The sequence below is a fragment of the Lynx rufus genome, unplaced genomic scaffold (assembly GCF_022079265.1).
Source record: "Lynx rufus isolate CCGP_SWC_20201006 ecotype Redwood Valley unplaced genomic scaffold, mLynRuf1.p SCAF_19, whole genome shotgun sequence".
Lineage (NCBI taxonomy): Eukaryota > Metazoa > Chordata > Mammalia > Carnivora > Felidae > Lynx > Lynx rufus.
In genome coordinates this window covers 26521642-26549433 of record NW_025814833.1, presented here as the reverse complement: position 1 = coordinate 26549433, position 27792 = coordinate 26521642, and the positions used below count along the sequence as shown (strand labels likewise).

The 27792-nt window shown below is 45.4% G+C and overlaps 1 protein-coding gene across 1 annotated transcript in view; it reads left to right on the top strand.

Annotated features, from left to right (window-relative positions):
- GPC4 (glypican 4) overlaps positions 1-27583 on the top strand; it is a 107307-nt gene extending 79724 nt beyond the window's left edge. Inside the window, exons 3-9 of the mRNA XM_047082136.1 lie at positions 7680-8071; positions 20055-20220; positions 25186-25316; positions 25417-25563; positions 26340-26476; positions 27105-27280; positions 27381-27583. Coding sequence (XP_046938092.1) covers positions 7680-8071; positions 20055-20220; positions 25186-25316; positions 25417-25563; positions 26340-26476; positions 27105-27280; positions 27381-27583 — 1352 coding nt within the window. The remainder of the gene's footprint in view (positions 1-7679; positions 8072-20054; positions 20221-25185; positions 25317-25416; positions 25564-26339; positions 26477-27104; positions 27281-27380) is intronic.
- The last annotated feature ends 209 nt before the right edge of the window (positions 27584-27792 follow it).

Here is a 27792-nt window from a genome sequence, read left to right as displayed (position 1 = left end):
TTTTAGCGGTGGGATTGTGGGCAATTTATTTACATTTTTTTCATACCTCTCCGTACCTTTCAAATTGCAATAATTTGAAAGGGATACTTGATAGGAAAAAAAATCATTTTTATGAAAAATACAAGAAGTGCTTTGGTGGTGTTTGAAGAAAATGTTTTTTTTTTTTTTTCTCCTGAAGTATCAGTGCTCACTATAGACCATTTGTAGACCGCAGAAAAATGCATGGAAACTTCCAGCAATTAAGTTAAATGAATAGAATAAAGGGAAATAAAGTAATGTTTGGATACATGAAGGTATAGTATTTTTCTGGCTATAAAATGTCACTGAATGATTTGGGTGCTCAAAATTGAGCAGTGTCTATTGAAAAAAATTACCCCAGGTCCCTAACACTCATTGTGTCTATGTCAACGTTGGCCCTACCTCATGGTGTTTTGTGCAGGTAGATGCAAATTAGCATCATAACTGATTATGCTGCGTTTTGTCCTGACTCTTCTCTTGATATTAGGTCATGAGCACCTAGACTGTATGATGAGGTTTGTATATGAGGCCATACAGTAGATCCACATAGAGGTTAGTATATGGAAGTTACCCTCCTGGGGTAGCTTCAGCATCCCCTCTGCCTTCTCTGGGCACTTGAATGAGCAGAAACATGGGTGTTAAAGGAAACTGGCTGGTGTTGGGTAGACCCTTAGTATGGATGGGACGAGGTCCAGTACAAGGGGCCTTACAGTATTTGTCCCATGTCTCTGGCTACAGTAGCATGAGACAGGGGCCATGAGAGATCAACATAAGGAGCTTTAGCGTTCGAAATGCATTAATTAAGAAGATCAACCTACTTTGGCAGGATCCCTAGCACCTTTTCATATGTTCGCAGCCCCTAGTAAGGCCTGCACTTGGCAATTGTCTTGTCATCAACCTACGAGAGGTCTATCGAGATGCCACCGGTTGATGAGTGTTAGTCAAATACATGTCCTTTTATTTAAAAAAGCTTTGGTTAAAGTTTATTTATTTTGAGATAGGACGCGCAAGGGAGGAGCAGAGACAGAGGGGGGAGAGAGAGAGAGAGGGAGGGAGGGAGGGAGAGGGAATCCCAAGCGGGCCCTTGCACTGTCAGTGCAGAGCCTGATGCAGGGCTTGAACTCACAAACCATGAGATCATGACCTGAGCCAAAATCAAGAGTTGGATGTGAGCCACCCAGGTGCCCCATGTATGTGTCCTTTTCGTACACCATGCCCTCCCAGGCACTTTTGGAGTGTAAGATTATGCCAGGATAGAGGAAAGTCCCTGCTGAAAACTTAAAATACAGAGACTACTGAAAAAGCAAGACAGGAGGAGATGGTCAAAGACCAAAGTTTCAGTTTGGTTTCAGTCCGTAAGATGCTTTTTTAATTTCCGTTTGCTCTGACGTTTATAGATGCTTATGTCAACCATTCTTTATTAACGCGTGATCTTGGGTGAGGGGGTGAATAGAACTCTCGGAGTTTTCTTAACAGTGAGAAAGGTATGATTTGTAGCACTCACAGGCTTCTTTTCTCAGGAATTTCGTCGAGGTGGTAACTTACTGTTTGCACACCATACCAGGGCTGTGAAATACAGTCTTTACAGTAAAGAGGAAATTAATCCATCTGTGTAAAAAGCAGCTGCATAATAATATAAATACAAGGTGGTAATTTGTAGCACCACGCCAAACGGATTGAATAGAAAGGGCTTCCAGTCTCTGTAGGTCATGGGTTAGTTCTAGAATGTTTTCTAGCTCATTAATCAATGGCCAGTCGATTGTTTATAATGGAGTAACTAATGGCATTGAACAGCAGAACCGGGGGCCTTTTGACCTGTTTCGAGAATTTTGAATGTTTATTTGATGCAAGACAAGTGGCTGTACGTGATGTTCTTTTTCGTTCTTTTAAAAGACAGGATATTTATGGAGGAAACTCGTATATGGAAAAGCTGCCTTCTCATCCTAGTTTTTCCCATGTTAAAGTGATACTCCTGACATTGAGGATCATCGCATTTTAGAGCTGGAAAATACTTAGAGTCCCCCAGCTCAATGTACCGAGCAGACTCCAGGAAAAGAAGGCGGTGTGCAAATGACATACGCGGGGAGGCTTGGGGACCGACCTGCCGCTTATTTCTTAATTTTCCTTTCCCCAGTTCTTGGCTTACTCTAATGCCCTGATCCGTGTTTATCTACGTGTGGTGTGTGTGATACTCCCTCCTAATATAATACAAAACCTGTTCGATGGGTTGAGGTTTCTGTCTTTGCTGTGTTTCAGTGGCAGCTGCCACCGTCGTAGATGTCTGAGATGTTTCACAGCATTGGAAGTCAGAGTCGTTAAGCATTTCCCTTGACTAAATTGCTCCCAGTTGTGTAAGGCCTTGGGTCTTCCTAATCCATCTCCAGCCGCTTTGGCTTCATTTACGTACCCGGAGCTGGATACTATTTGACTCTGCCAGGAAAGATGAAAACCAGCTTCAAAAGAAAGATTTAAGTGATTGTAGACAGGAAGACACTCTAAAGGTGACAAAATAGCCCTGGACAGTTGACAGAAAGTGTCCATTTCTTGAGCATCTCCTACGTGCTGGCCATCATCCATGTGAGATGAGTAGTGACCGCCTCATGTTATGGATGAGGCAACAGAAGATCAGAGAGGGTAGCTCCTCTGTCCATTCCGGGTCACACAGCTCATCAATGAGAGGTCCCATGCTTTTCCCCCTGTGTCATGCCGGGTTGGATATGTATAGCATGTTGCAATGTTTATTTCCACCCCCATGTCAGGTGCACCTTCATGAGACCTGGGAGTAGCTTGGTCCTTAGAACGTAAACACTTAAGCCTCCAAACTGGAAGCTGAAGGAGAAATAAACCCTGGTCACAGATACCATATTTGCAACGCTTATACACAGTCTTCTTCTCTCTGACTGTCTCTCAGCCACTGGTAGCATCAGTTGAAACACACTCCCTGCCCGGCATTTTTCATGAATACAAGCAGTTGCCACAGGGGAGACCTAATGCCAGTTAACTAAGCTTCTGGTCGTTGTGGAATTCTGGTTTACACTGCTCTAGCTGGTTCTCTCTGAGCCACGAAGTGTCTTACACTTGGCTTCAGACACAATGATTAAGAAGGAATGACTGCGAGGTGTCTTCATGCCTACGCGGTTCTTTGTTAGCAGTTAAGCTCTGACCCTGATCCTGATTTCTGAATAATGGGGGAAAAGTGGAGATGAACGTTACAACCATTTATGAGGTTGCTGTTGATGGCTAATGGACCGGGACCTGAATGTCTAACCCACGTTCTAGTCCTCATTGTAGAAGGAAGTGTCCTAGGAAGGTAAGGGGGAGAGGGGATGTGAAAGAATTCTATAACAATCTACGAAAGCTGCTAGTTTGATAGGAGTAGCAGATGTAAAAGCTTTTTCTCCCGTTTTCTCTTTTTTTCTCCTTAGAGCAAATTATTATGCTTTGATATTGTACCTGATTGGTATGGATTTTAATGCTTATTTATTTGGGGGGGGGCAGAAAGGGGGAGAGAGAGAGAGAGAGAGAGAGGGAGGGAGAGAGAAAATCCCAGTCAGGCTCCACACTGTCAGTACAGAGCCCAACCTGGGGCTCAAACTCACGAACGGTGAGATCGTGACCTGACCTGAAATCAAGAGTCAGATGCTAACTGACTGACCCACCCAGGTGCCTAGTAATTGGTATGGATCTTGTTTTATTTATTTTTTAATGTTTTTTTGTTTGTTTTTGGGGGGAGGGGCAGAGAGAGAGAGCAGAGGATCTGAAGCAGGCTCTGAGAGCAGAGAGCCTGATGTGGGGCTTGAACTCATGAACCGTGAGATCGTGACCTGAGCCAAAGTTGGGTACTTAACTGCCTGAGCCACCCAGGTGCCCCTTAGTATGGATTTTAGAATTTAAACTATGCCTGCCAACCTTGCAAGGTGTCCGAGGCAAATGGCATAGGCCACATAGTCCAACCGAACAGGACCGTAAGAAGTCCAAAGAGAAATTAGTTTGGGTTCTTGGGATCCCTTCACTTTTGTTCTGTTAACTTCCATAGGTGAAAGAGACGAATATTTTAAAACTTGCTATATGAAACGAAGGATTAAGGATTTTATAGATGCTTTAAAAATCTCTGGGGCACGTAAAACCACGTGTGGAGGGTTGGCGGTATAGTGAAGGTGAATTGGATGAAGGAAATTTGTCTTTCTGGAAATGCTGATCGGAGTCTGATTCGGCAAGAAGGTTAAAGTGCATGGTAAAACAGTGTGCTTTGATTTGAGCCCCTAATAGCCACTCAGTAAATACTTGTCAAATTGCATAGCCATTAGGAGGGATTAAATTATCAGATTTTAACTTGTTATATCAGTTTTATAGAATTTCTATATATAGCCCACTCCAACGATCTTTATATTTGCAACTTATATAGCCACACTAAAGAGTCTTTAAAGTGTGAAGGAAAGGAAATGAATTTTCTGAACAATCAAAGGAATTAGAATTTAATATGTATGTAGCGCCAAGCTAATCTCTTAAAGTTTAAATTAACATAACACACAGCGCATGTACTTCACACACACACACACACACACACACACACACACACACACACACACACACACCCTTTCTAGACCGGATTTGAGTCATGGGAAACAGAGTAAGGTCCATGATGGTGTTAGACAGAGGGCATGCTGGTTTGAAATCGGTTCTCCTCTTAATTAGATCATTTCTCTTATACTCCAAAGCTATGTTATACAGAGCTACACCAACCCATAGGTTTTTGATCTGAATGACGAACTCTAAGACTTTTATTTTTGTCCATAAAATGTTTAGTGTCTGAGCATTTCATTGACCTGGAGCACTTTGAAGCCTGAACAACGAACTCTGACATTTTATAGATGTTTTCAATTAAAATACCTTTGAAATGCCACTCTGCCCCTACCCTTAAAACCTGTGGATGCCATTCACTAGAAATGCGAGTATTCAGAGTTACTTATTAGGTGAGTCATCAAAGCACAAGTCAAATAATTTTCAACATCCTACTTCTACGCTAAATGACGTGTGCCAATTTTATGAACACTATAATAAAAATCCAATATTAAGGAAGGGCCTGTGGTTACCTTTGGAATCTTCTCTTTTGGATCGTGAAATATTAATAGCACTGGATTGACAGAAGGCTTGCATTTTGATCTCAATGACCAGGCTTTGTTTTTCCAGTATGTGGGAGCTATGTGTGCAACTCATTGGACATGTACTAAGGTCTCTTCTTACCGCAAGACTCCCCGGCTTTGAATTCTAGAAAAGTGCTACCTGCATCCACACACTTAGTAGAGACTTCCGCACAGGAACATTTGTCCCCCCGAAAACATCATAAATCATACCCAAGAATGCAAGAAAAGAAATTTTAAAAACCCAATTCATTGGGAAGACATTTTCCTCTAATTAAAATGCTTAACCCACATGCTTCATATTAGCACAGCCCTGAGCTGGTGTTGATCCCTATTGAGAGGTGAGTGGTTCTCACATGTTAGGGGAAGCAGGGTTGTAGATGGTTGGGCTCCATCCCCAGGGCCTCGGATCCAGTGGGTTTAGGGTGGGGCCCAAGAACTTGGCATCTCCAACAAGTATCCTGGTGATGTGGTGATGCTTGCCCGTCTTGGGGCCACACTTGAGAATCACTTAGGATTTTGGAGAGAATCAGAGGCCTCTCAGGTACCTGATTTGAATAATGCTTTTCATATAGTTCCCCTATCTCCTTGTGTTCTTTCTGGTCTAATTCCAGGGAGAGAACGTTGGTAAAAATGCCAGACTGTGCAGTTGTAATGGAGGTGAGGAGTTGACTTGGCCTCCCAACCTTTTTTTTTCATTTTTTTAATTTTTTTTTTTACCTCTTCGGAGAGAATCCATTTTCCTTTCTCTCCTTGAAGAAAGCCCAGGAAATACAAGATAAATGGTAGTAGAAAGAAAAACTCAACCAAAGGAAAAGGAAAGAGCCGTTCTCTGTGCAAAACCACCCCCACAAACAAAACACACATAGTTTATAAAGCTGGAATGCAGAAGACTGTGGACTTCAGCCTCAAGCATCGAGCAACTATGCGTGGTGACGAGTTAGGGACATAGGTATGGAATCTCTTGGAAGTAAGCAAAGGCACGCATCCCCTCCAAAAGGCTTCTGTGTTTCCAGTGCAGGTTTTGAGAAACTATTTGAAGGCAGCTTTCAGCCTCTGATTTGCCTGCCAGTATGCTTTCCCATTATGAGAAGATAATGGCTTTGTCACCCTATTGCATTTTGATAAGATTGTTAATGTTCTTCTGGCTTTGAAAGAGGCACCATATTTTCTTTGCTGCTCCATGTTTGGTTGGAGGCACTTTTTTTGGTTAAGTTTATTTACTTATTTTTGACAGAGAGAGAGAGGGAGGGAAGGAAGGAGGGAAGGAGGCGGGGAAGAGCACGGGGCGGGGGTGGAGAGAGAGAGACAGACAGAATATGAATGAATGAATGAATGAATGAATGAATGAATATCCCAAGCAAGCAGAGCCCTATGTGGGGCCTGAACTCACAAACTGCGAGAGCATGACCGGAACCAAAACCAAGAGTCAGATGCTTAACCAACTGAGCCACCCAGGCACCCCTGGAGGCACTTTCTTAATTGATGTCCTTATATTTTGCTTCGGTATTTATTACATTTCCTGCTTATAAACTTGATGTCATGAAGTGTTTATTTTTATACCAACCATAGATTCTTGAAGAATTATTGATACAGATGCACCATTAGCTCTTCTCTTCTCTGACCTGCCTAAGAAAAGCTTCAGGAGAAACTAATTTGCCATGTGTACTTAAGAGATTACTATCTTTAACACTCAGGCCAAAAAAGTAAATCCAAAATAACCAGGAATTCTTATTTATTTTAGTTTTCCCTGTTGTCCTATAAATATACCAGATCTGTGATTGAGTCTGTGAGACATTTCTCTCTCTCTCCTCCCCACTTCCCGCCAAGAATCTCATGATGTTACCATATGAATCCTTTAAGAACCCAAGGTCAGCTTGGATACCCCAATTTGTACTAATGTCCCAGGGAACACCTGTGAACTTAGTTGCGGAAAATCTCAGTGCTAGCTTTTAGGGTATTTCATATGTTTCTTGTCCGCTAACATTTCCTGGGTAGCGTTCTTACATGTCATGTAGATGTAAGGAGAAAAAGAAAAAAAAATGTGTCCAAGTAAAACAACATGTTTTGAAAATACCTGTCCACTGGTGTTAGGTTTCAATTCGGAGGCATCATTGGCTTTGGTTTAGAGTCTTATGGTAAGAAAGTTCTGGCAGATCTCATGTTTTAGACTTCATGTACCCATTTTTATCTGGTTCTTTCTTCACCTTGTGACTGAATGAGAGAAATGTCTGGCTGTGTGTGTGTTTTATATCGACTTCCGAAAAGTTCTTGGTCTAAAAATTCTTTTTTTCCCCCGAGACTTTGTAACTTGTGACCTAGGTTTCCTTTCGTTGACAAACGACCAGCAATGCCACATCCCCTCGAAAGAAATCCACCTATGTGAGCATGTTTTCCAGTTTAATTCTCTGATTTTTTTTTTCAGTCTTCAAATGGACCCGAAGAGCCCTCCGTTATTCAGTTACTGAAAACCCTTTCTTTCTTTTTCTTCTTCTTTTTTTTTTTTTGTTTGGTTTTTAGAATTCTTCAAAGAACTGCTGGAAAACGCAGAGAAATCCCTCAATGACATGTTCGTGAAGACATATGGCCGCTTATACATGCAGAATTCCGAGCTATTTAAAGATCTCTTCGGAGAGCTGAAGCGCTACTATGTGGCGGGAAGCGTCAACCTGGAAGAGATGCTAAGTGACTTCTGGGCTCGCCTTCTGGAGCGGATGTTCCGCCTGGTGAACTCCCAGTACCACTTTACAGACGAGTACCTGGAATGTGTGAGCAAGTACACCGAGCAGCTGAAGCCCTTTGGAGATGTCCCTCGGAAGCTGAAGCTGCAGGTCACCCGTGCGTTTGTAGCAGCCCGTACTTTTGCTCAGGGCTTGGCAGTTGCGAGGGACGTAGTGAGCAAAGTGTCCGTGGTAAGCACTGGCTGCATCCTGTGTTTTTTTGTGTGTGTTGTTTCATTTTATCTATCTATCTATCTATCTATCTATCTATCTATCTATCTAATGTTTATTTGTTTTGAGAGAGAGAGCGTGGACAGAGGAGGGGCATAGAGATAGAGATAGAGAGAGAGAGAGAGAGAGAGAGAATATCCCAAGTAGGCTGCACGCAGTCAGCTCAGCGCCCCGTGTGGGGCTCGATCTCACGAACTTGAGATCATGACCTAAGCCAAAATCGAGAGTCTGATGCTTAACCGGCTGAGCCACCTGGGCACCCCTGTGTTGTTGCATTTTAAGAGGAAGTTTGGGAGGTAGACATACGTGGGCTCGAGAACGGTTTTCTTCTGTTCTGCTCTCTTCTCTCTCTTGCCTTTTTCCCTCGCACACATTGGCCCGATACACGTACGCCGTATAGTTAGAAACCAATGCTGTGAGGAACATCGTCATTCTTTTCAGTGGTTTCCTTGGTAGCTATTCTTAGAAGCAGATTGTATGTTCACTTTGGAACCTTCATTTTCAAACTGAGTTTAATATCGCCATACTCTTTTTGCCTCCTATTCTACTTCCCCTCCAGAGGAAGAAGCAGACAGGTTCCATATTTAGTTGCTTTGAGTGACTGGGTTTGGGCCTGCCGGTTGCAGTCTGGAACAGTATTTAGCATCCATTACTGCGTGTTTCCTTGTTCTATGTTTTAAGGTGTGCTCCATGCTCTTGAGAAGGCAGAGCTTTTTATGACAATCAGTGTGGGCCACCTGCTCTTGACTTACGGCTTTGTTTATAGGAGTACCAATAGACAGAATGAATATATTACAGTTTCCTCATTTGTAAATTGAAGGAATCGGACCGTGTTCTTTGAAGCCCCTTAAGAAGGTGTCTCAGGGGCCTCCTTGAGGAGAGGAAGAGAGACACGGGGACTTCACCTCCTGGCTGCACCGGAGAAGCTTTGCTTTCCCCTTTGCCCAGTCGAGTATTGAGTCAGATTCTGAGGGGGAAATGGTTCTATGGCTCCTTTACTCCCCCTTCCCCAGAAAAAAAGACGAAATTTGAAGGCCTTTCCACCTCTACCCTTCCATGACTTAATACCAGTGAAGGAACAGAATAACCTGGGGCACATTACCTTCTGGAGGACTGATCTTGGTGCCATTACATTCCGGCCTCCAAAGGAAAAAACTAAATTGTAGTCCATTTGCTAAAAAAAATTGCAGTCATAAGGTCAGCAGCTTTTACTTAGGCCATTTGGTTGTTTGGGGGACTGAAGGAGAGGTCAAAATATCAATCTGATTGTCTACCAGTTCATCTAGAGTTCAAGTGACCATTCAATTTATCGTCCAAACCAGGATGCTTATCGTCGAAACCGAGAGGTGCTTATTCACAGCCCTACCCAGACCACATGTGCCACTAATTTGAAATAAGCAATAGGGTTGTCCCTAGCGGACCGGGATTCATGGTTACCCTAGTTAGAGACGAAACTTGCGTTAACCCAGCAAAGAGCAGATTCTGATGAATTGTGTGCCGTAAAAGATTAGATGCTTATGGGATATTTCGTACTAGGATTGGGTGATACGAGGATTCGTTGATTGGTTGCATTCGTTATTTCAGCTTTGTTTGTTCTCTCTCATCTCCAGGCCATACATTTGCAGGAAACAATTCTTTCCAGCATGTTTCTGTTCACTCCTTTTTCTCCTGATGTTTTCCTTACAACTTGCAACAATTTGTTGAGGCATAGGAGGGTGGATGTGTGCACGTGGGGGGATGGTGGTTATAATTAAAGGAATAATCTGATTGCTGAACTTCTGCCAACCCCGGCATCCATTATGAATCCTGCAGGCGCTCGCGTCAGAGTCCCGAAACAAGGCACAGTGACTCCAGATCAAAGTCATTTACATTGTAGCTCACCTCACACATCTGCCCTTCTTCAGCAAGTCCTTGGCTTCATCCTAATCTGGATAGGCAGACAGGCGCTGCTATGTGACTTGAATGAGTGTGTGTGCCTGCTTGTGTACGTGTGTGCATGTGTGCAGACTCGCGCTGAAGAGAAAGACAAGGAGGAGAAAGCCCTTTTTGTAAGCGTCTGAAAAGTGGTTGCTTTTAAATTAACCATCCCCCTTTCGATTCTTGGGTAAAGGGACAGGCCAGCACAAGTCTGGTTAGCCTAACTTTGCTAAGTTGGAGACCCCCTAGAGAACTGAGATTGCAGAACCTCCCACTTGGGGTAGAAGGCTTTAGATAAAACAAGAAGTGATTTCGAGACCCTTCGTCACCGATGAGAAGGTTGAGGGCCAGAAGGCTTGCCATTGTCCACACCAGCCCACTTCCCAGGGTAGGGACAAGGAAGCAGTTGTGGTTTCCCGGTGTCACATTCTTCTTGACCTGCTTCTCAGAATTCATGGTGGGAAATCAGCAAGATCGGCTTTTGTATGTAAGATCCAAACGCCCTTAGCCTATGCCGTAAGGAGCATGTGACTCAAAGTAAGAGTCACGATCCATTTCTGATGTTTCTTTTGGTATGAATTTTTTTTAAGCAAGAGATTTCCTGTGTACCTTAGTACTGTTAAGTTGTTGGAGAACGTTCCTTTCTAAATATAACCCTAAATTTGTTTCAGAGTTAATGTGTATTCTACGGTCACTGTATTCTCGTATCTGCCTAAGAGATATTTGCGTAGTTTTGTGAGAATACAGTGAACACAAGCTGTAGGGCTTGATTTACTTTGAGTAAACATCACTTGCCACTTGTTTGGTTGAAAATACTCTTTCATGTCTGCTTTAAAGTTTGTATTTGCAATTGGAAACTTTTTTTTAAGATCTTTTTTTTAATGTTTGTTTATTTTTGAGAGAGAGAGGGAGAGAGAGCGACAGAGCACAAGTGGGGGAGGGGCAGAGAAGGAGGGAGACACAGAACCCGAAGCAGGCTCCAGGCTCCGAGCTGTCAGCACAGAGCCCGATGCGGGGCTCGAACCCACAAACCACGACATCGTGACCTGAGCCGAAGTCGGATGCTTAACCGACTAAGCCACCCGGGAGCCCCGTAAACTTTTTAAATAATGTTGTGCTTCCCTGCTGAGCTTCTTGTAGACTAAGGACTAACTTAAAAGCAAACCCTTCAGCTACATTGGGTTATGTTATTTAAATTACACAATAATAAGACACTCGGGCATCAAATCAGTTTCTAAAGGAGTTAAAACACAATATATGTAAAAAAAAAATCTCTCATCTCTGTAATGTTGTTGCTTAGAAGCCTGCAAGGAATACTTAGGTATTTGAGAAAATATTTATTACACTAATTTCTAGAGTATGACTATGAAATAGAAAATTGTAATATACAGTGGTATAGGGAAGACAGTAAATGATCTATCAAAACCTTATTCCAAATTGAACATGCTGGAAAAAAACCCCTATATTTGGTTAATAAGATAAGCTTCTTGACCAGTTTGGGGACCCAAGCACTGGTTTTTCATATGGGCTCCCACCACTGCCGGTTGCTGTCAAAGGGTAGTCTGCAGGTGTAACTAGAGCAACCCAAGAAATAGACATTCCTTCTTTTGGTGTCCGATAGAATTAATTATTATTGGGCGTGGAAAAGAAAGGCCTCTCAGAGTGGAGGATAGATTTCCTAATTCCGGCCCGCCACCTTACCCACCCGCTCTACAAAGGTGTCTTTCAAAGTCAAATATGGAAAAGCACTGTGGTCTTGGGGACTAGTTACTGTATACCTAACTCAAACATGTTCCCACTTTTTCTGTGTGTAAGCGGATGCCCTGTTTTTCCAGCTAACTTTTGCAACACAAGAGTTGTAGTTACACGTGTAGCAATGATTTGATGATCACTGAAACCTTTTAAAGGCCATTAGCGCCAGCAGGCTTAACTGACTCCAAGAGAAAGTCACTTCTTAGTTGAAGGACACTTGCCTTGCAGCTCACTCCACTTTCACAGTCCCAGCTTCAGAAGAGTCCCCTTAATTAGTAACAAATGGTTCACGAGTACTCTGGCGTTACACATCTCCGTATTCCTTACTCCGTCGTACTTGTCATGGTTCGTGATGCATTTCGTATTTACCTGCCATAACGCACAAGTGGTTGTATGCACCATGCAAATTAATAGCTCCTATGCCAAAGACAGTTGCGTTCTCATGGTTTCAATTAACACTGACATAATGGGACTGTGTCTACACCCCCACCCCAACTACAGGGGCTATAATTAGAAATCAGTGCTTTACATTGTGATGTCTAAATGATTGTCCTGCCTTGAAAACAATTTCCGTTGCTCCCCCTTCAGTTTTGTGTGTCCACAGTGCCCCAGCACATACAGGAGTGCTGCCCAAATTATTCTGCCATTTCCCAAATCACGATAAATGTAAATTTTGTAAATCTATACAAAAAGCTTTTTTTTTTTAAAAAAGTTTATCTATTTTGAAAGCGCACATGCATACACACGAGAGAGAGAGAGAGAGAGAGAGAGCGCGCGAGGGGGCGAGCACGTGGGGGGTGGGTAGGGGCAGAGACGGAGGCAGAGAATCCCAAGCAGGCTCTGTGCTATCCGCGCAGAGCCCGACGGAGGGCTCCATTCCACAAACCGTGAGATCATGACCTGAGTTGAAATCAAGAGTCGAACGCTTAACCACATAAGCCACCCTGGTGCCCCTATACAAAAAGCTTTTAAGAAGCAGGGTGTAGACATTTTTTCAACACTTAATATTTGTTTTCACTCACAACCTTTATAAACAGTAGGATTGCAAAGAGGAAGGTAGGACTTCAGCTAATAGGGAAGGGAATGGGATGGGAGGAGTGTGAAGGACTGAGGAAACTGAGCGGCATACTCTCAGGACAAAAATGGAGCCCTCTGTAAGGAGGTCAATACAACTGATGCTTCAGTCTTACCTACAGTGTGTCTATAAATATTCCTGAGTGGGTCCTGGTTAATTCCATGTATTTTGTTACGTCTTTAAAATCCTGTTCTCGGGGCGCCTGGGTGGCTCAGTCGGTTAAGCGTCCTACTTCAGCTCAGGTCACGATCTCATGGTCTGCGAGTTCGAGCCCCGCATCGAGCTCTGTGCTGACAGCTCGGAGCCTGGAGCCTGCTTCCGGTTCTGTGTCTCCCTCTCTCTCTGCCCCTCCCCCGTTCATGCTCTGTCTCTCTCTGTCTCAAAAATAAATAAACGTTAAAAAAAATTAAAATCCTGTTCTCAAGGAAATGGGAGCATCTCATCGTCCTTTCTTCATGAGTGTTCAGTGAATTCAAAAACTAGGAAGTTGTTGAATAAACTCGTCACGTCTCACAGCGTGTTTGGGTTCCCTGTCTTTTTTTAACCATAATTTTGGGAAAGATTTTCCCCTTATTTTTATTGGGTGCTTATGTTACCAAGCAACAGATAAAATCTAGATCTTTTTTTGTTTGTTCAGTACTATTGGCTTTGCAGACCCAAAAAAACGTTGCAGCAAATGTATGTCAGGGACTGGAATAAACTAAAAGGAAATGTGTTTTTAACTTCAGTGCAGCTTGTTGACTGCCATCACTGTGTAATGTGGCTTAAGGCTCGCTCTGAATTACTGAAACAAAATCCAGGCTGCGTGAAGAGTTCCTCTCCAGCATTTTTCTTTTCTTCAGGCTGCTTGCAGTAGTTTTTAATGTGGTGCTTGGAAAATGGAGGTTATTTAGTAGAAAGTCGCAATCTATATTAGAAAAGTCTTTGCAGAGAAGGGGACTTTTCTGCAAAGCCTTTTTATAGCAGAAATGGTGTGCAGATATCAGTGTCAAATGTATATCCTGAGGATGGCAGGAATGAGTATCTTATGAAAGGGAAATGAGGGTTCTTCCTCCCTCCCATTGACTTTTACCATGAAACACAGACTGCTTCCTAAAATCCCAAGACACTTTAGCCTTTAGAAAGACCTCGGTCAGTCTTGAAGGATTTTCTAAGACTTGGAAATTGGCTGTTAATATATTGTCATGGGTCACTAACTCAGATTTTGATTTGAGTTCATATAGAAGTGTTGAGTCCTGATGATGTCCCCTTTCTACCATGCTGCCCCCCCCAAAGTAAACAAGTCAAAGCACCTCATTCTTTTTTTTCAAGTTTATTTATTTTTGAGAGAGTGAGAAGGAGCAGGGGTGGGGCAGAGACAGAGGGGCACAGAGGATCCAAAGCGGGCTCTGTGCTGACAGCAGAGAGCCCGACACGGGGCTCGAACTCAAAAACTGTGAGATCATGACCCGAGCTGAAGTCAGACTCTTAACTGACTGAGCCACCCAGGCACCCACACCACCTCATTCTTACATATATAATGTCAAACCTTTTTCATATGTAATGCCCCACTTCCTAGTAGAAATTGATCATCTCTGCCACATAGCTACAGTTCTTTCAAAATGTTAGAACTTTGGTAAAATGTGTGTATTGTTTTCTGGAGTTGTTGTTGTTGAAGTAGCTCTTTTTTTCTCCATGTGCAGCAGTGTTTGCTTGAGCTGTTGAACTCTTGGTGAGCAGGGGCCGGTGAGTGGCATATATATTTTTTCCTTCGCCCCTGTGGCATCTTAAACCATTGTGACGTTACAGCATTGGCTAAATAAGTCCTTATTGTTTATTAAGTAGTATGTCCTCTCATCCAAGGATCTAGTCAAGTACCGATCCATGTGGATAAACATCCCTCCCCATCCCTGTGTGTGGATACCCTGTGCTGGGTCTGGGGAGCTGTGGAGAAGGCCCAGCCCCACGTGCTGCCCTCACGTTTCCTTCACTGTTCTCTGTTACTCAAAAGAAGCCATTCCGATACTCAAGGAGGTTGAGAGTACCTATTCTAGAACCAAAATGCCTGCATGCAAAGCTTGGCCGTTTACTGGACGATCATGTGTGAATCCCTTAAACTCTTTGGACCTCGGCTTTCTCATCTGTGAAATGAAATGATAATACTCCTCTCATACGATTATTTTGAGGCGTAAATGAGTTAATAGACACGTAAAGTACTCGGAACAGAGCCTGGCACCTAGTGAGTACTCTATAACTGTATCTTACGTACTAATAAAATCCAATAAAAGCTATCAGTAGACAGGTAATTCTGACATAGAGCAGAATATTTTACTCTTCAGCCTTGACATCAGGACCTTCATGATCATGAAACCATAAATGCTAAATAAGCTTTTTCCTCCTGAGCCCATTGATCCATTCTCTTAATGGCTCAAAGGGGAAAGGGAAGAATGTATAATTTTCCCTTCTCTGTTTCTAAATACCATTTTGAGAAGTAACTCCTCTAAGAGAGGTCTGAGAAAACGTGCCTTTTATCAAAGTAATCATAACCCCTACTCCCACTCCTACCCCAGCCCCTAGGATTCTGAAATTAGTGGCATCAGAGTTCAACAGACCCTTCTAAACCAAAGGAAAACCTCAAATGTTGGTCAAGAGTTGTAACCCAAAGGAACCATGGTGTTGAACATTTTTTTTTTAATTTTTAAACATTTATTCATTTTTGAGAGACAGAGACAGCGGAAGCAGGGGAGGGGCAGAGAGAGAGGGAGACACAAAATCCAAAGCAGGCTCCAGGCTCCTAGCTGTCAGCACAGAGCCCGACGTGGGGCTCAAGCCCACAAACGTGAGATCATGACCTGAGCTGAAGTCGGACACTTAACCGACTGAGCTCCCCAGACCCTTGGTGCTGAACACAAGGATCAAAGGAAGCCCTTGGAGTATAGTTTACCCCTTTCATCACTCTGCATGTGGCCCAATCTACCACTTGGACTTGGGTCTCGACGTAAATGTACTTTACTAAGTACTTACTTTAGTAAGTTATCTGGGGACTCAAGAAGTCATTGATTTTGAGGGTTACAAGGGAGTAGAATGTGAATGAACTTGAATTTCCGTTGAAAATAAATAAAGTCCCAGAATGAAGCTCTTGAGGATTCTAAAAGATAGGTATCCATTTTGTTTCTTTTTTTAAAAAAATTTATATCCAAGTTAGCATATAGCACAACAATGACGGAGTATTACTCGGCAATCAAAAAGAATGAAATCTTGCCATTTGCAAATATATGGATGGAACAGAGGGTATTATGCTAAGCGAAATTAGAGAAAGACAAATATCATATGACTTCCCTCATATGAGGACTTTAAGACACAACAGATGAACACAAGGGAAGGGAAGCAAAAATAATATAAAAACAGGGAGGGGGACAAAGCATAAGAGACTCTTAAATATGGAGAGCAAACAGAGGGTTACTGGAGGGGTTATGGGAGGGGGGATGAGCTAAATGGGTGAGGGGCGTTAAGGAATCTACTCCATTTTGTTTCTCCCCCGGGTACTCCAGAGTCCAAAGGGAGAGCTGCTCCTTGGCACTCTGGGTTCACCATCCTGAGCTTGGTTGGGCCGGTGAGAGGGGGACCCAAGGCCTGGGGAGTGGTCACATTATTGCTATTACCTCTGGGGGTGGGGATGAGCATTACAGGGGACCCCTATTTCTTTCCGTTTCCTGACTGTGTTAACCCCCTCCTCTATACCAGGGCCTCATTCTCACACAAGGGTTTTGTTTTCCCAGGGTCTGAATTCCCTTCATGTAAAGTTCCTCACAGTGGTCTGGCTAATGGTTGTGAGACAAAAGATTCCATTCGATTTGCCCCAACATGGCTGTTGTGTGTGTGCTTCCCCATCGCAGTTTTCTTAGAACTTTGCCACCTCTCCTCAGCCTGGTATTTAGCGTTTCCAGAGCATGTTATAGCTCAGTTCCTTGCGATCGTTTTTAGTGGTTAGACCGCCAGTCCTGTGTAGAGCATGAGCCAGTGCTTAGCCAGAGAATGAAATGGAAAAAGTCGGCCAAACCCAGCTTCATAATCTTCCTTTAATAAAACTCTACTGTGTCATTTCCTTCAGTTTCTGTTTTTCAAACTCGAGCCAACATGTCCCTGTGTTAGGGAACTGTACTACAAGATCTGCTACATCCCAGATTTGACTTACAGTGGAACTAAGAATACAGCGGACCACGTCCTAGAGTTTTAAAAAAAAAAAAAGGAGAAAAAGGTCTCTCTGGAAAAAACTGTGTCTCGAGTATAACTCTTGGGCTTTTCAATTTTGCTTATTTCCTAAAGACCCATACCATTTTGGAATGTCTGTGTGCCTTCTAGAACAAGTTCCATATTCCAACACAGATTCCTACCGGCCTCGGTACCTTATCACAAATACATTCCAGAGTAATCCCCACCGCTGAGATAAGTGCTCAGTAACTATTTGTTGGCACTTTAGCTTTCTACATGTTTTTGTACTGAGACATTGTTTCCTCTTTTTTTTTTTTTTTTTTTTTTTTTTGGAGAGAGCTGGCACCAGCAGGGGAGGGGCAGAGAGAGAGAATCTTAAGCAGGCTCGAGGCTCAGTGCGCAGCCCAACTCAGGGCTCGAAGCCACGAACTGTGAGGTCACGATGGAGCCACCCAGGCGCCCCAACGTTGTTAACTCTTAAGCATAATATTCAACAAACGCCATAGGCTCTTCTGTGATTTCTCGTAGAGATTTACATTCTGACTCTTTACGTCTCTCAAATACAGGCGTCTAGCAGTATCATTAAAGAGGAAAGCAACTGATGCCCCAGCTGAGAGTTTCGTGTCTGGTGTGTAGTAAGAAGAACAGGGAAGCATGATCCGTCTGGGAAATGTTTGGTCAGGTGCAGTTCTAGAATCAGATGTACAGGGTGACTATCAGCAAGTCAGTTAATCTGCTTGGCTTTGGTTTTCTTATCTCTTAAGTGTGAGAGCCTGACTCTGTGATCTCTAAGGCCCCTTCCAGCTCTGACTTCTGTGACGCCAGGATTGTCCAGCCACCTCCTCTCTCCAGGCCTGTTTGCCCATCCACAAAATGAGGGGGTGGGGAGGGCAGGCGTTTAAGTCTTAACCGCCTGTGACTTTCAAAGGAATGAACTTTTAGTTATCCGGACTGGTTGGGGAGCCAAGATTACGCTGGACGTTAAAACATAATTAAAAGGACTAACATGGGCCTGGTTAAGACTTTGGAAAAGTCCTAATTCTTTATCGGGAATGTTGACTTTAACGTAACGGGTACCACCTTGTTTTTGGATGTTCCCGCCCTGCCCCTTTTAGGCCAGAGGTCTGGTGAAGATAAGAGGGTGTGTGTGTGTGTGTGTGTATACATCAGGTAGGAGCCCAAAGGTGTTAAGGTTTTCTCCTGCTAGTTCCAGCCACCCCGCCCCCCGCTCCCCGACCTCTGCCCCGGTTCCTGTTCCTAAGGGTACTGTTGATAAGCGGCATCCGAAGTCACGCTGTGGAGGAGGTGAAGTGCGCGGCCAGACTGCCCTGGGTCCCAGCATGTGCTCCCTGCGCTGGTGTAAAGTTCACGTGTGCAGATCGAGAAGGATGCACTAATCCTCTCCTAGTGACCCCGAAAAGCCGAGGCTGGGGCAGAGAGAATGGAAGATGGGAACCTTTGGGCAGCTGCCAGCGAGTGATGCCTAGCCACGCTTTCTAAGCATCGGAGAAAACGTATGGCCCGTGGAACCAGCTCTTGCGGGCCTCAGACAGCATCACCGTATAGAAGTAGAAAGAGGAGGGACTCCCGGGTGGCTCGGTCAGTTGAGCGTCTGACTTTGGCTCACGTCATGATCTCACAGTTTGTGGGTTCGAACCCCACATCCGGTTCTCTGCTGTCAGCGCAAAGCCCACTTCAGATCCTCTGTCTCCCTCTCTCTGCCCCTCCCCCCCCCCTCTCTCTCTCTCTCTCTCTCTCAGAAATGAATAAACATTTAAAAAAAAAGAAGTTGGGGCGCCTGGGTGGTTGTCGGTTAAGCGTCCGGCTTTAGTGGCTCAGGTCATGATCTCACAGTTGGTGAGTTCGAGTTCTGTGTCTCCCTCTCTCTCTGCCTCTGCCCCGCGCCCCACCCCCACACACTCTCAAAAATAAATAAACACTAAAAAAATTTTTAAAGAAAATAAATTAAAAAAAATAAGTATAAAGCAGACACTAAGTGGACGGCCAGCCCAGTCTGACTTGGGTACCGTTTTCATCCTTGCTATTCCCCTTCGTCATGAACTTCAGTCGCCGCCTGTGTCGTGCCATATGGAATGTCCGTGTCTGCCTGCTCTTCATGTGCCTTCAGGCCCTGGCCACACGCACCCTCCTTCCTTGGCATTCAGTCTTAGTCCCCGCACCTCCTCAGCCCCACACGCTCGGTACGCCCTCTTCCAGCCCGTGTTCATTTCCCTCTCCCCGGCTTGGATGGTGTCCCTTCATTTGGCCAGTTAAATCCAACCCTTCCTTCAAAATGTAACTGAAGCCTCCTCTCTTCCATCAGGTTTTCCCTGAACACTGTGTTGTACTGCTCCCGGGCCTCGGAAGGCCTCCGCCTCACCCCACGTTTACATTTACTCAGATTCACGTCTGTAGAGTATTTGTTGTTTTTTCCCTTCTGCATAGCTACTGGCACAGAATGGAGTACAGACTGGGTACCCTTCTAAACCTTGATTGGGGGATTAAGGTTCAAAGGACAGTCTTGTGGTCTGTGTGTTTGAGAAGAAGATCCGCTGGGGTCCCAGTCTGGCAAGGCAGAGGCCACCCCAGGCCAGGCATGGCGGGCAGGAGGAGGTCACCTCTGCTGTGTCTCGTGGCCGATCCCGGAGATTTACTTGTAAGAGGACTTTGAAACAATCGAGCCATGGAAAATGAGAGAGAGTGAGTGTGTTTAAGAGAGAAAAGGACTGGGAGGGAGGAAGAGTGGGAGTCTACAGGGTGGGAAATCCATGCACCTTGATGATTTAAGGTTAAGCCCTGTTCCTCCCTCCCTCCACCCTTGTTCCCAGCCTCCCTCCTTCCTTTTATCTAATCTTCCTCTAGAAGAAGCAGGCCAGGCCCGCTCAGCATGGTCTGTCACAACTCATTCTCAAGTTGAATTTGTGGCCCAACCTTCAGGGTCAGCTTGATGGACTTGGGATTTCTGTGTTATCTTGGCCCCACCATTGTCTTTCTCTTCTCCCAAACCAGGTGAACCCCACTGCCCAGTGTACCCACGCCTTGTTGAGGATGGTCTACTGCTCCCACTGCCAGGGGCTTGTGACCGTGAAGCCATGTTACAACTACTGCTCAAACATCATGAGAGGCTGTTTGGCCCACCAAGGGGATCTTGATTTTGAGTGGAACAATTTCATAGGTGAGTAAGCGAGGGAAGTATTTGTGTCATTGGAGGGAGCTCAACGCCAGCCATACGGAATGTTGTAATTGTCATCTGTGAAAGTTCTGTTCAGTATTTATTGTCTGCCAGGGTTCTGACTGTACTCAGAGTTCATACCGTTCTACAAGTTCATTTACTTGTAGAAGACATTAGACACGGTGAGTAGCAAGTTTTAATAATGAGAATGGGATTTTTTGACATTTTCCTCCTAAAGGTCAGTTTTCGTTAAACACGATAGGTTTGTGTCCATGTAGATGCTGGAGTACAGCCATCACTGAGTGAGCTTTTTGTTTTTTCTTTTATGCTTATTTATTTATTTTGAGAGACAGAGAGAGACAGAGAATTGAGTGGGAAAGGGGGAGAGAGAGAATCCCAAGCAGGCTCTGTGCCGTCAGAAGCGGAAGGAAGACAGAAGCGGGCTCACCCAAAGCGGGGCTTGATCTCACGACCCATGAGCTCATGTCCTGAGCCGAAATGCACCCCCTGAGCCACCCAGGCACCCCACTGGCTGAGCTTTTGAATCATTGCACCTGTCACACTGTGACCAAATCTTCTGCATACTGGACGGATACTCCTTGGGGATTTGAAGTGCAATCCAGTTGTAAGAATTTAGGAGTTCTGTTTCTGTAGAGGATTTGATAGAAGCAGACCGCTCTGGTGGGGACGGAGGGGCTCTTGATCTAGTCATTTTAGAGGTAAACACTCTCAACGTGCACCTGAAGCCCGGCATCCAGACCGCCATGTAAGCGAAGGACCCAATTTCTGAGAGGGTTAATCGACATCTGTGGGAAAGGACAAGTGAAGCTAATTTCAATGTCCAGTCATCGACTCCCTTGATGTGCTTTTCATGCATAGCTTAGTCCTAAAACATCAGTATGGACGTTCCTGTGATAGTGGCACCGAATACACATACTAACAGCTCACAAAAGCAAACTTCGCTTCTTCCCCCAGCCCCCAGTCACATTTGTGTAATTGCAGAACTTAAGTGCATACAATTTGCTGGCACTTTTGCGGGGGGGGGGGATTGGAGTGGGAGAGAATGCTTTCTAGTCTGCATGAGAGCTAATTACCATATTAAGTCTGTTTGAAAATGCATCAATAAATTGGCTCCAGCAGATTCTTGAGCACACTGACACAGGGGAAAAAAAAAAGACGTGAATATTAAGCACTTCGGCACAATTGTAGCCTAAATAGCTCAAAGCTAGAAGACCTGAGGAAAAAAAAATCTACATGCAGAAAAGCCGAATCCCATGAAAGGGAAGGCCTAAGACCAGCGAAGGCAACACGCGGACAAATGGCGCATCATGCCCAGAATGAAGCCAGGGGGGAGATCGTTGTTTTCGACTGTTTCCCATGGCAAGGAAAGCTCGTGGCATTTCCAGATCTAAAGTTGATGCTTTTGCTCCCTCTCTCTTTTTTTAATCCCACCCTCACCCCCACACCCGAACGCCACATTTGCAGTTCAGTTTTGCTAACTTCATTTTTGTAATGTTGGTTAGCCTTTTTACTTTATAACACCTCACGTACTAGTTCTCGGGGCAAAGGAGTAGAATTCGCCATACGGTACCAACGACGTACAGTGACAGTCACCTAGTTTTGCCAACTTGTGTCCGGATCCGTTAGGAGTAAGGTGCAGAGGGGGGCGTGTCCCTTGCACTATTCCTTTGTTCGAACACGTCTGGCAGAAACTGTAACTCGTGGCATTAAAACACAAATTCCCCCGTTTTTAACAAAATATTTTTCCAAGGGCCCACATCAAATCAAAACCGTCCTCTGGCTTGGCTTAATTAATGTTTTCAGCCAGGTACCGTGAGGCTGAGGTGCTGCTGTTATTCTTGTTGAGAGTCTTAAATATTACATCTGTTCCCTTTCAAGAAACCAAATTAAACCCAAGTGGAAATCGATAGGATTTCTGAATCAATTTTCCTCAGTTATTTGGAATGATCCTTTTTTGGAGGGATGAGGTGTATAATGGTATCTAAACTTAATTTTTAATGGGTATTTTATTCTTTCTGTCTAAAAGGCCGGGAATAATACACATTGTTCATCCCCTGTGCTTTTTGTATGAATTTTCACCAGGGTTTAATTTGCTCTGTGGTTGTGGAATTCACTCCCAATTTACATGCCTCAGCTATAAGTTCTTTTTTTTCCTTTCTTTGCAAAGAATTTTGCTTTCCCCTTTAAACGGCTGCAGTTAATGAATGGTCAAGGGCTTCCCCCCACCCCCACTTCTTTAAATCAGATCTTGGGGTTAAGTCGGGGAAACTGCCTTTTGTTCTCCCAGTCAGTCATGAGGCCGAAGGTGTGGGTTTCTGATCTTGGCGGCACAGTGTGAAAGGAATCGCTTTGCCTAGCGCGAAGGGGACACTTTGTTGATGGGGCGGGGCCGACCCAGTGCCAAATAACCTGAGCACTGAAATCCCGCAGTTGGTCTAGACCCTTGGAGACACTAAGCATAGGTTTTCCACATCTGCCCTCTGGCCGCCACGTCCTCCTTTTCCTTCTCCTGAGTTGCATCTACAGGTTGTCAGCCTTTATCCAGATGGATCCAAGCACTTTGAAGCGCCCTGGACGTGGTTTTGGAAGAGGTTGGTTCAAGAGGTCAGCCAAATACTACCCCCCGACCGCCGCCCCCCTCCCCCCGCCCCCCCCCCCCCCCACCGAAACAAAGTCAGTTTCTGGAAAAGCGTAAGTGATGCTTGGTTGCGCCTCGTTTTCCATCACCTGCTGTAGCTGCGTTAACAGTCATCTGACTCCTAGCCAGCCTTATTCATGTCACACGTTGCTGCCAGCATGAATTTTGTATTGGGGTCTTAGGGTGGCTGGCAGGAGGCAGGAACCAGTCAGATACCCCGCAAATCAGAGGCCGGCAGCCTAGACCAGCCGGAAGAAAAAACACCAAACCAACTATCTTTGGATCTCTCTTGGGGCTTCTACATCAGGGCTCCTACGGAAGAGCCTCATTGACGGCCGACCGTGACTCCCCCGGGGGTGGGAGGCAGCTCGCGCATTCTTCAGCCGCGCAGCGCCCAGCGCCATGGCACCGGCCCCAACAAAGGCCCGGCTTCCCTCCATTCCCAGAGTTTACAAAGACGCCAAACAGCCAGAAGAATCGGGTTTATGTTTCCTTTCAGTCTTTCACAAACACATTAGTGATCTGGCCTTTCCTCGCCACTAGGGGAATAAGTAGTTTCAAAACGCGCTGGTTTTTTTTCTTGCTTAAAGCTCTGCATTTTGGATGTTTATTATCTGTCTATTCATAATATTTTTATTTGGAGCAAGCGACTTCTTCGGCGAAGAATGTGCTTTCTGTACGTGCCAGCCCTGATGCTTTGACAATGATGAACACATTTAAGTTGTGCTCCACTTGTTTACAAAAGTCTCCTTTTGCTAGCACATCAAAAGCATTTTTCCTCCTCTAGGACAATGGTATATTCATGCCGGCAGCCTTTGCTTAGAGGTTGGAAGCGTCACTTTATTGGCGCTTACCACAATGCAACCTGAAACTTCATTTGTTATTACTTAAAAAAAAAAAAAAGTGCATTTCACGGAAATCTGTCTGTGGTTTGTGACATCGCCATTGCAGTTGAGAGCAATGATCCCCGTGCCTTAAAACGGTGTGTTGTATTTGTCCTAGGTTCAAGGTGAAAGGTTGACCAAATTTGGTGTCATTGATATGCTGATGCTAAAACTCCTTTGCACTGGAAGGTTTAGGTAGGAGATCCACGCGGTGGCCTGCGGCCTTCTTTGAAAAGGGCACATAATAATCTTCAGGAAACTAGCCCTCCTTTCTAGGAGCTGTCCTTGGCCTGCCTGAAGGCTGTGGATAACGTGGGCCTACCTACCCTTCTGCCGTGCTTTCGGCACTAGAGTGGAAAGGGGAGAGAACAAGTTGAAAAGTTCCTGCTTGTCAGGAGTGTCCTTTTCCCATTCGGACATCCAATTTGCCTGACATTTCTTGGTGAAAATGAGAGGACACTGAAAACACCAAGCCTCATAATCCCAACGAACGCATACAGCACACAAACAAGTACAGCGTATTTTAAGAGAGTCAGTGTGTGCCGAAACCTTCTAGACTCCTCCAAAATGTGAAAGTAATTCGCAGACTGATCCGTGAAGACTCACGCTGTGAGCACGTGGCTTTCTGTGTACTGTGGCCTTGTGTTGTCTTTTCACCAGAACAAAAAGGAGGTTCTTTTTGCTTTAACTCGAGGCCCTTGTGTTTGAAATGGGAAGTTTATCTTCGCACAAAATTGCATTTTTCAAAAGGTCATTATTTGAAAAGTCATTAGAATTCCTAGGAACACTGTCATTTGTACTTTGCAGGTGTGCACTCAGGGATCTGAAAGGGTTTCATTTCAAAAAGGAAAGCAAGAAAGTGATACGCCAGGATTTTAACAGATTTGCGTTTTTGAGTCGGACAGCCTTACAGTGACAGCCACTGACACACGAAGGAACGAATAATCAGTATAATAGAACATTCCTGATTGGGTTTCCTTGCTGTGGAATAGAGCATTCACCTGGCCACTTCACACTTTAGAGAGCTAGCAATGCATAGTGACTAAAAGCAGTTCGGTGTAATAGAAAAAGCTGTAAAGGGCGCCTGGGCGGCTCAGTCTGTTGAGCGACTGACTTCGGCTCAGGTCATGATCTTGCAGTTTGTGAATTCCGGCCCCACGTCGGGCTCACTGGCATCAGCCTGTCAGCACAGAGCCCGCTTCAGATCCTCTGTCCCCCTCTCTGCCCCTCCCCTGCTCATGCTGCCTCTCAAAAAATAAATAAAACATTTTTTTAAAAGAAACAAAAACATGAATTATGACGCATGCCTCCTCCCACCCCCCCCCCCCGAAACGAGAGACAGTAAAATAACCACACTGATGACCCAAGGCCAGACTGACGATTTACTGTTTATGCTGTATTGTTCTTCCCCCAACATCACGTTAGACGCGATGCTGATGGTGGCGGAGAGGCTCGAGGGCCCTTTCAACATCGAATCGGTCATGGACCCCATCGATGTGAAGATTTCCGATGCTATTATGAATATGCAAGAGAACAGTGTGCAAGTGTCCCAGAAGGTAATGAAGGCAGGACACTGGAGAGGACGGGCAGAGCCCCTCCCCTGCTCCAGCTTGGGACACGACTCCCCTAATGTGACTCGTGCTTGCCTCAATGCAGGTTTTCCAGGGATGTGGACCTCCCAAGCCCCTCCCGGCCGGCCGGATTTCCCGTTCCATCTCTGAAGGTGCCTTCAGCGCTCGCTTCAGACCATATCACCCTGAGGAACGCCCAACCACAGCAGCCGGCACTAGTTTGGACCGACTGGTGAGCAGTTTGGCAGGAACGGCCGCGTTTAATGGCAAAGAACTGAAAACATTTGCTCCGAATGCATTTTTAGTTGGAAGGCTTTCAAGTGCGGGTCTTTCAGGTGAAACTTCTCAAGCAACTTGCATGTGGATGTCAATAAATCTGCCTCTGATTTTCTAGCTCATAAAGTCGGTACGTAGTTAGGAAACGTGATGCGTGTACCGTGCGCCCATCGCTGTGCATGTCATAGGGACGCGGTAAGACTCATCCTCGTTCTCAGCCCCAGCAAAGAGGGAGAAGCCGACATCCCAGGCTTAAGTGACAAAGAGGGTGTATAGTAAGCGCTGGGACGGTCGGAAAGTACGAGCACGTGGCAGCAGGCTGTGCATACAGTAGGAGGAGGGAGCGTGATGACAGGCACTCGCTTTCACAGAGGGGTTGCTCTAGATAATTGAGCCAGAGTGTAAAAGCCTGGTGGGAAGAGAGGGTGTCTTCTCCTTGTATCTACAGGGCACGGAGACTGGCAGGCGGCAGTTGGTAGTTGTAATAAAGAGGTCGAGTGGGCAGCGGATCCGGGCAACTCGTTCAGAGCTTGCGTTTCGACTCTTAGTTCATGGGCGTGATCTTGTTCTTTTCTGTATACATTTGATCTGCATTTCTGTCTTGTGACTCAAGTTGAAAATGAATTACATAGCACTCTGGAGCTACTTTAGAAATGATCAGAAGACACACGTTTAGGTGGCCGTGAGTTTTTTACAGAGTGCTTGCTTCCCCCCCCGCCCCCACCTCATTAGGTTACCGATGTCAAGGAGAAGCTGAAAGAGGCCAAAAAGTTCTGGTCCTCTCTGCCCAGCACCGTTTGCAATGACGAGAGGATGGCCGCTGGGAATGGCAACGAGGATGGCTGCTGGAACGGGAGAGGCAAGAGCAGGTCAGCCCCGGGAGCGCTCCAGAGGGGGTCTGTCTGTTGTCAGTTGAGGGAGGCATCCTGGAGCATCTCACAGTAGGTAGCAGTGACGTGGAAGGCTTCTGGACGTTCTGAGGAATGGGCTTTACCCCGTAGGCATCGGGAAGGCACCCGGCTACTTACAAAGAGTACTGGGCCCAAAGTTTGTGACGGCGGTTCCAACCCTGCGTGAGGGCTGCAGCCAGGGCTCAGGCCGTTCCAGTAGTTTCGTCTTTATGGTACTCGGTCCCTGTGGGTCTTTGCCCACCAGCTTCGCCTCCTAAAGCACCAGTTCTCCAAAGGTCTCGTGCTCTTCTCGGGTGACGTCTTGCGTCCCTCCCCCTAGACACTTAGTAACTTTGCTCCGTAGCCTCCGTATCGGCACTTGACTCTGAGCCACCAACCTCCATTGCTTTCCAGAAGGTTCCCATCAAATTGGAGAAACAAGATGCCTGCCCGGGAAAAGGAGAAATCCAAGCTGTTTAGAAGCGGAAGAACTTCCTGGGCATCGCCCTCCGCGGAAATAACTAGACTCCAAGCAGGATTCTCTCTGGTGATCTTTGGCGACCTTCTGTTTTACTGATCATCTTCACAGGGTCGTTTCTCATTTCAGATACCTGTTCGCAGTGACGGGGAACGGGTTAGCCAACCAGGGCAATAACCCAGAGGTCCAGGTCGACACCAGCAAAACGGACATGTTGATCCTTCGTCAGATCATGGCCCTTCGGGTCATGACCAGCAAAATGAAGAACGCGTACAACGGGAACGACGTGGACTTCTTTGATATCAGTAAGCGTTTGTCGCGGTTTGAGATTTACACCTCGTCCTTGGGCGCCTTGTGACGAGAACAAACAGATTGAAACCTCTGTTCCGTTTTTTTAACCACTAGGCGATGAGAGCAGCGGAGAGGGAAGCGGCAGTGGTTGTGAGTATCAGCAGTGCCCTTCGGAGTTGGAGTACAATGCGACTGACCACTCGGGGAAGAGCGCCAGTGATAAAACCGGCGGCACCGGTGCCCGCGTTGGGGCGCAGCCCTACCTCCTCGCTGTCTCCTGCATCTTGTTCCTGGTTATGCAGAGAGAGTGGAGATAATTCTTAATTGTCGAGAAAAGGTTTCCGTCAAAAAGTTAAGGAGGCACCGGTTATCACTTTTATACCATCCTAGTGACTTTGCTTTTTAAATGAATGGACAACGATGTACAGTTTTTACTATGTGGCCACTGGTTTCCAAAAGGCTGACTTTGTGTTTTCATTCAGTTTTGCGGGGAAAAGGGACTTGGATGTCAAGTCAGTTCCTGCTC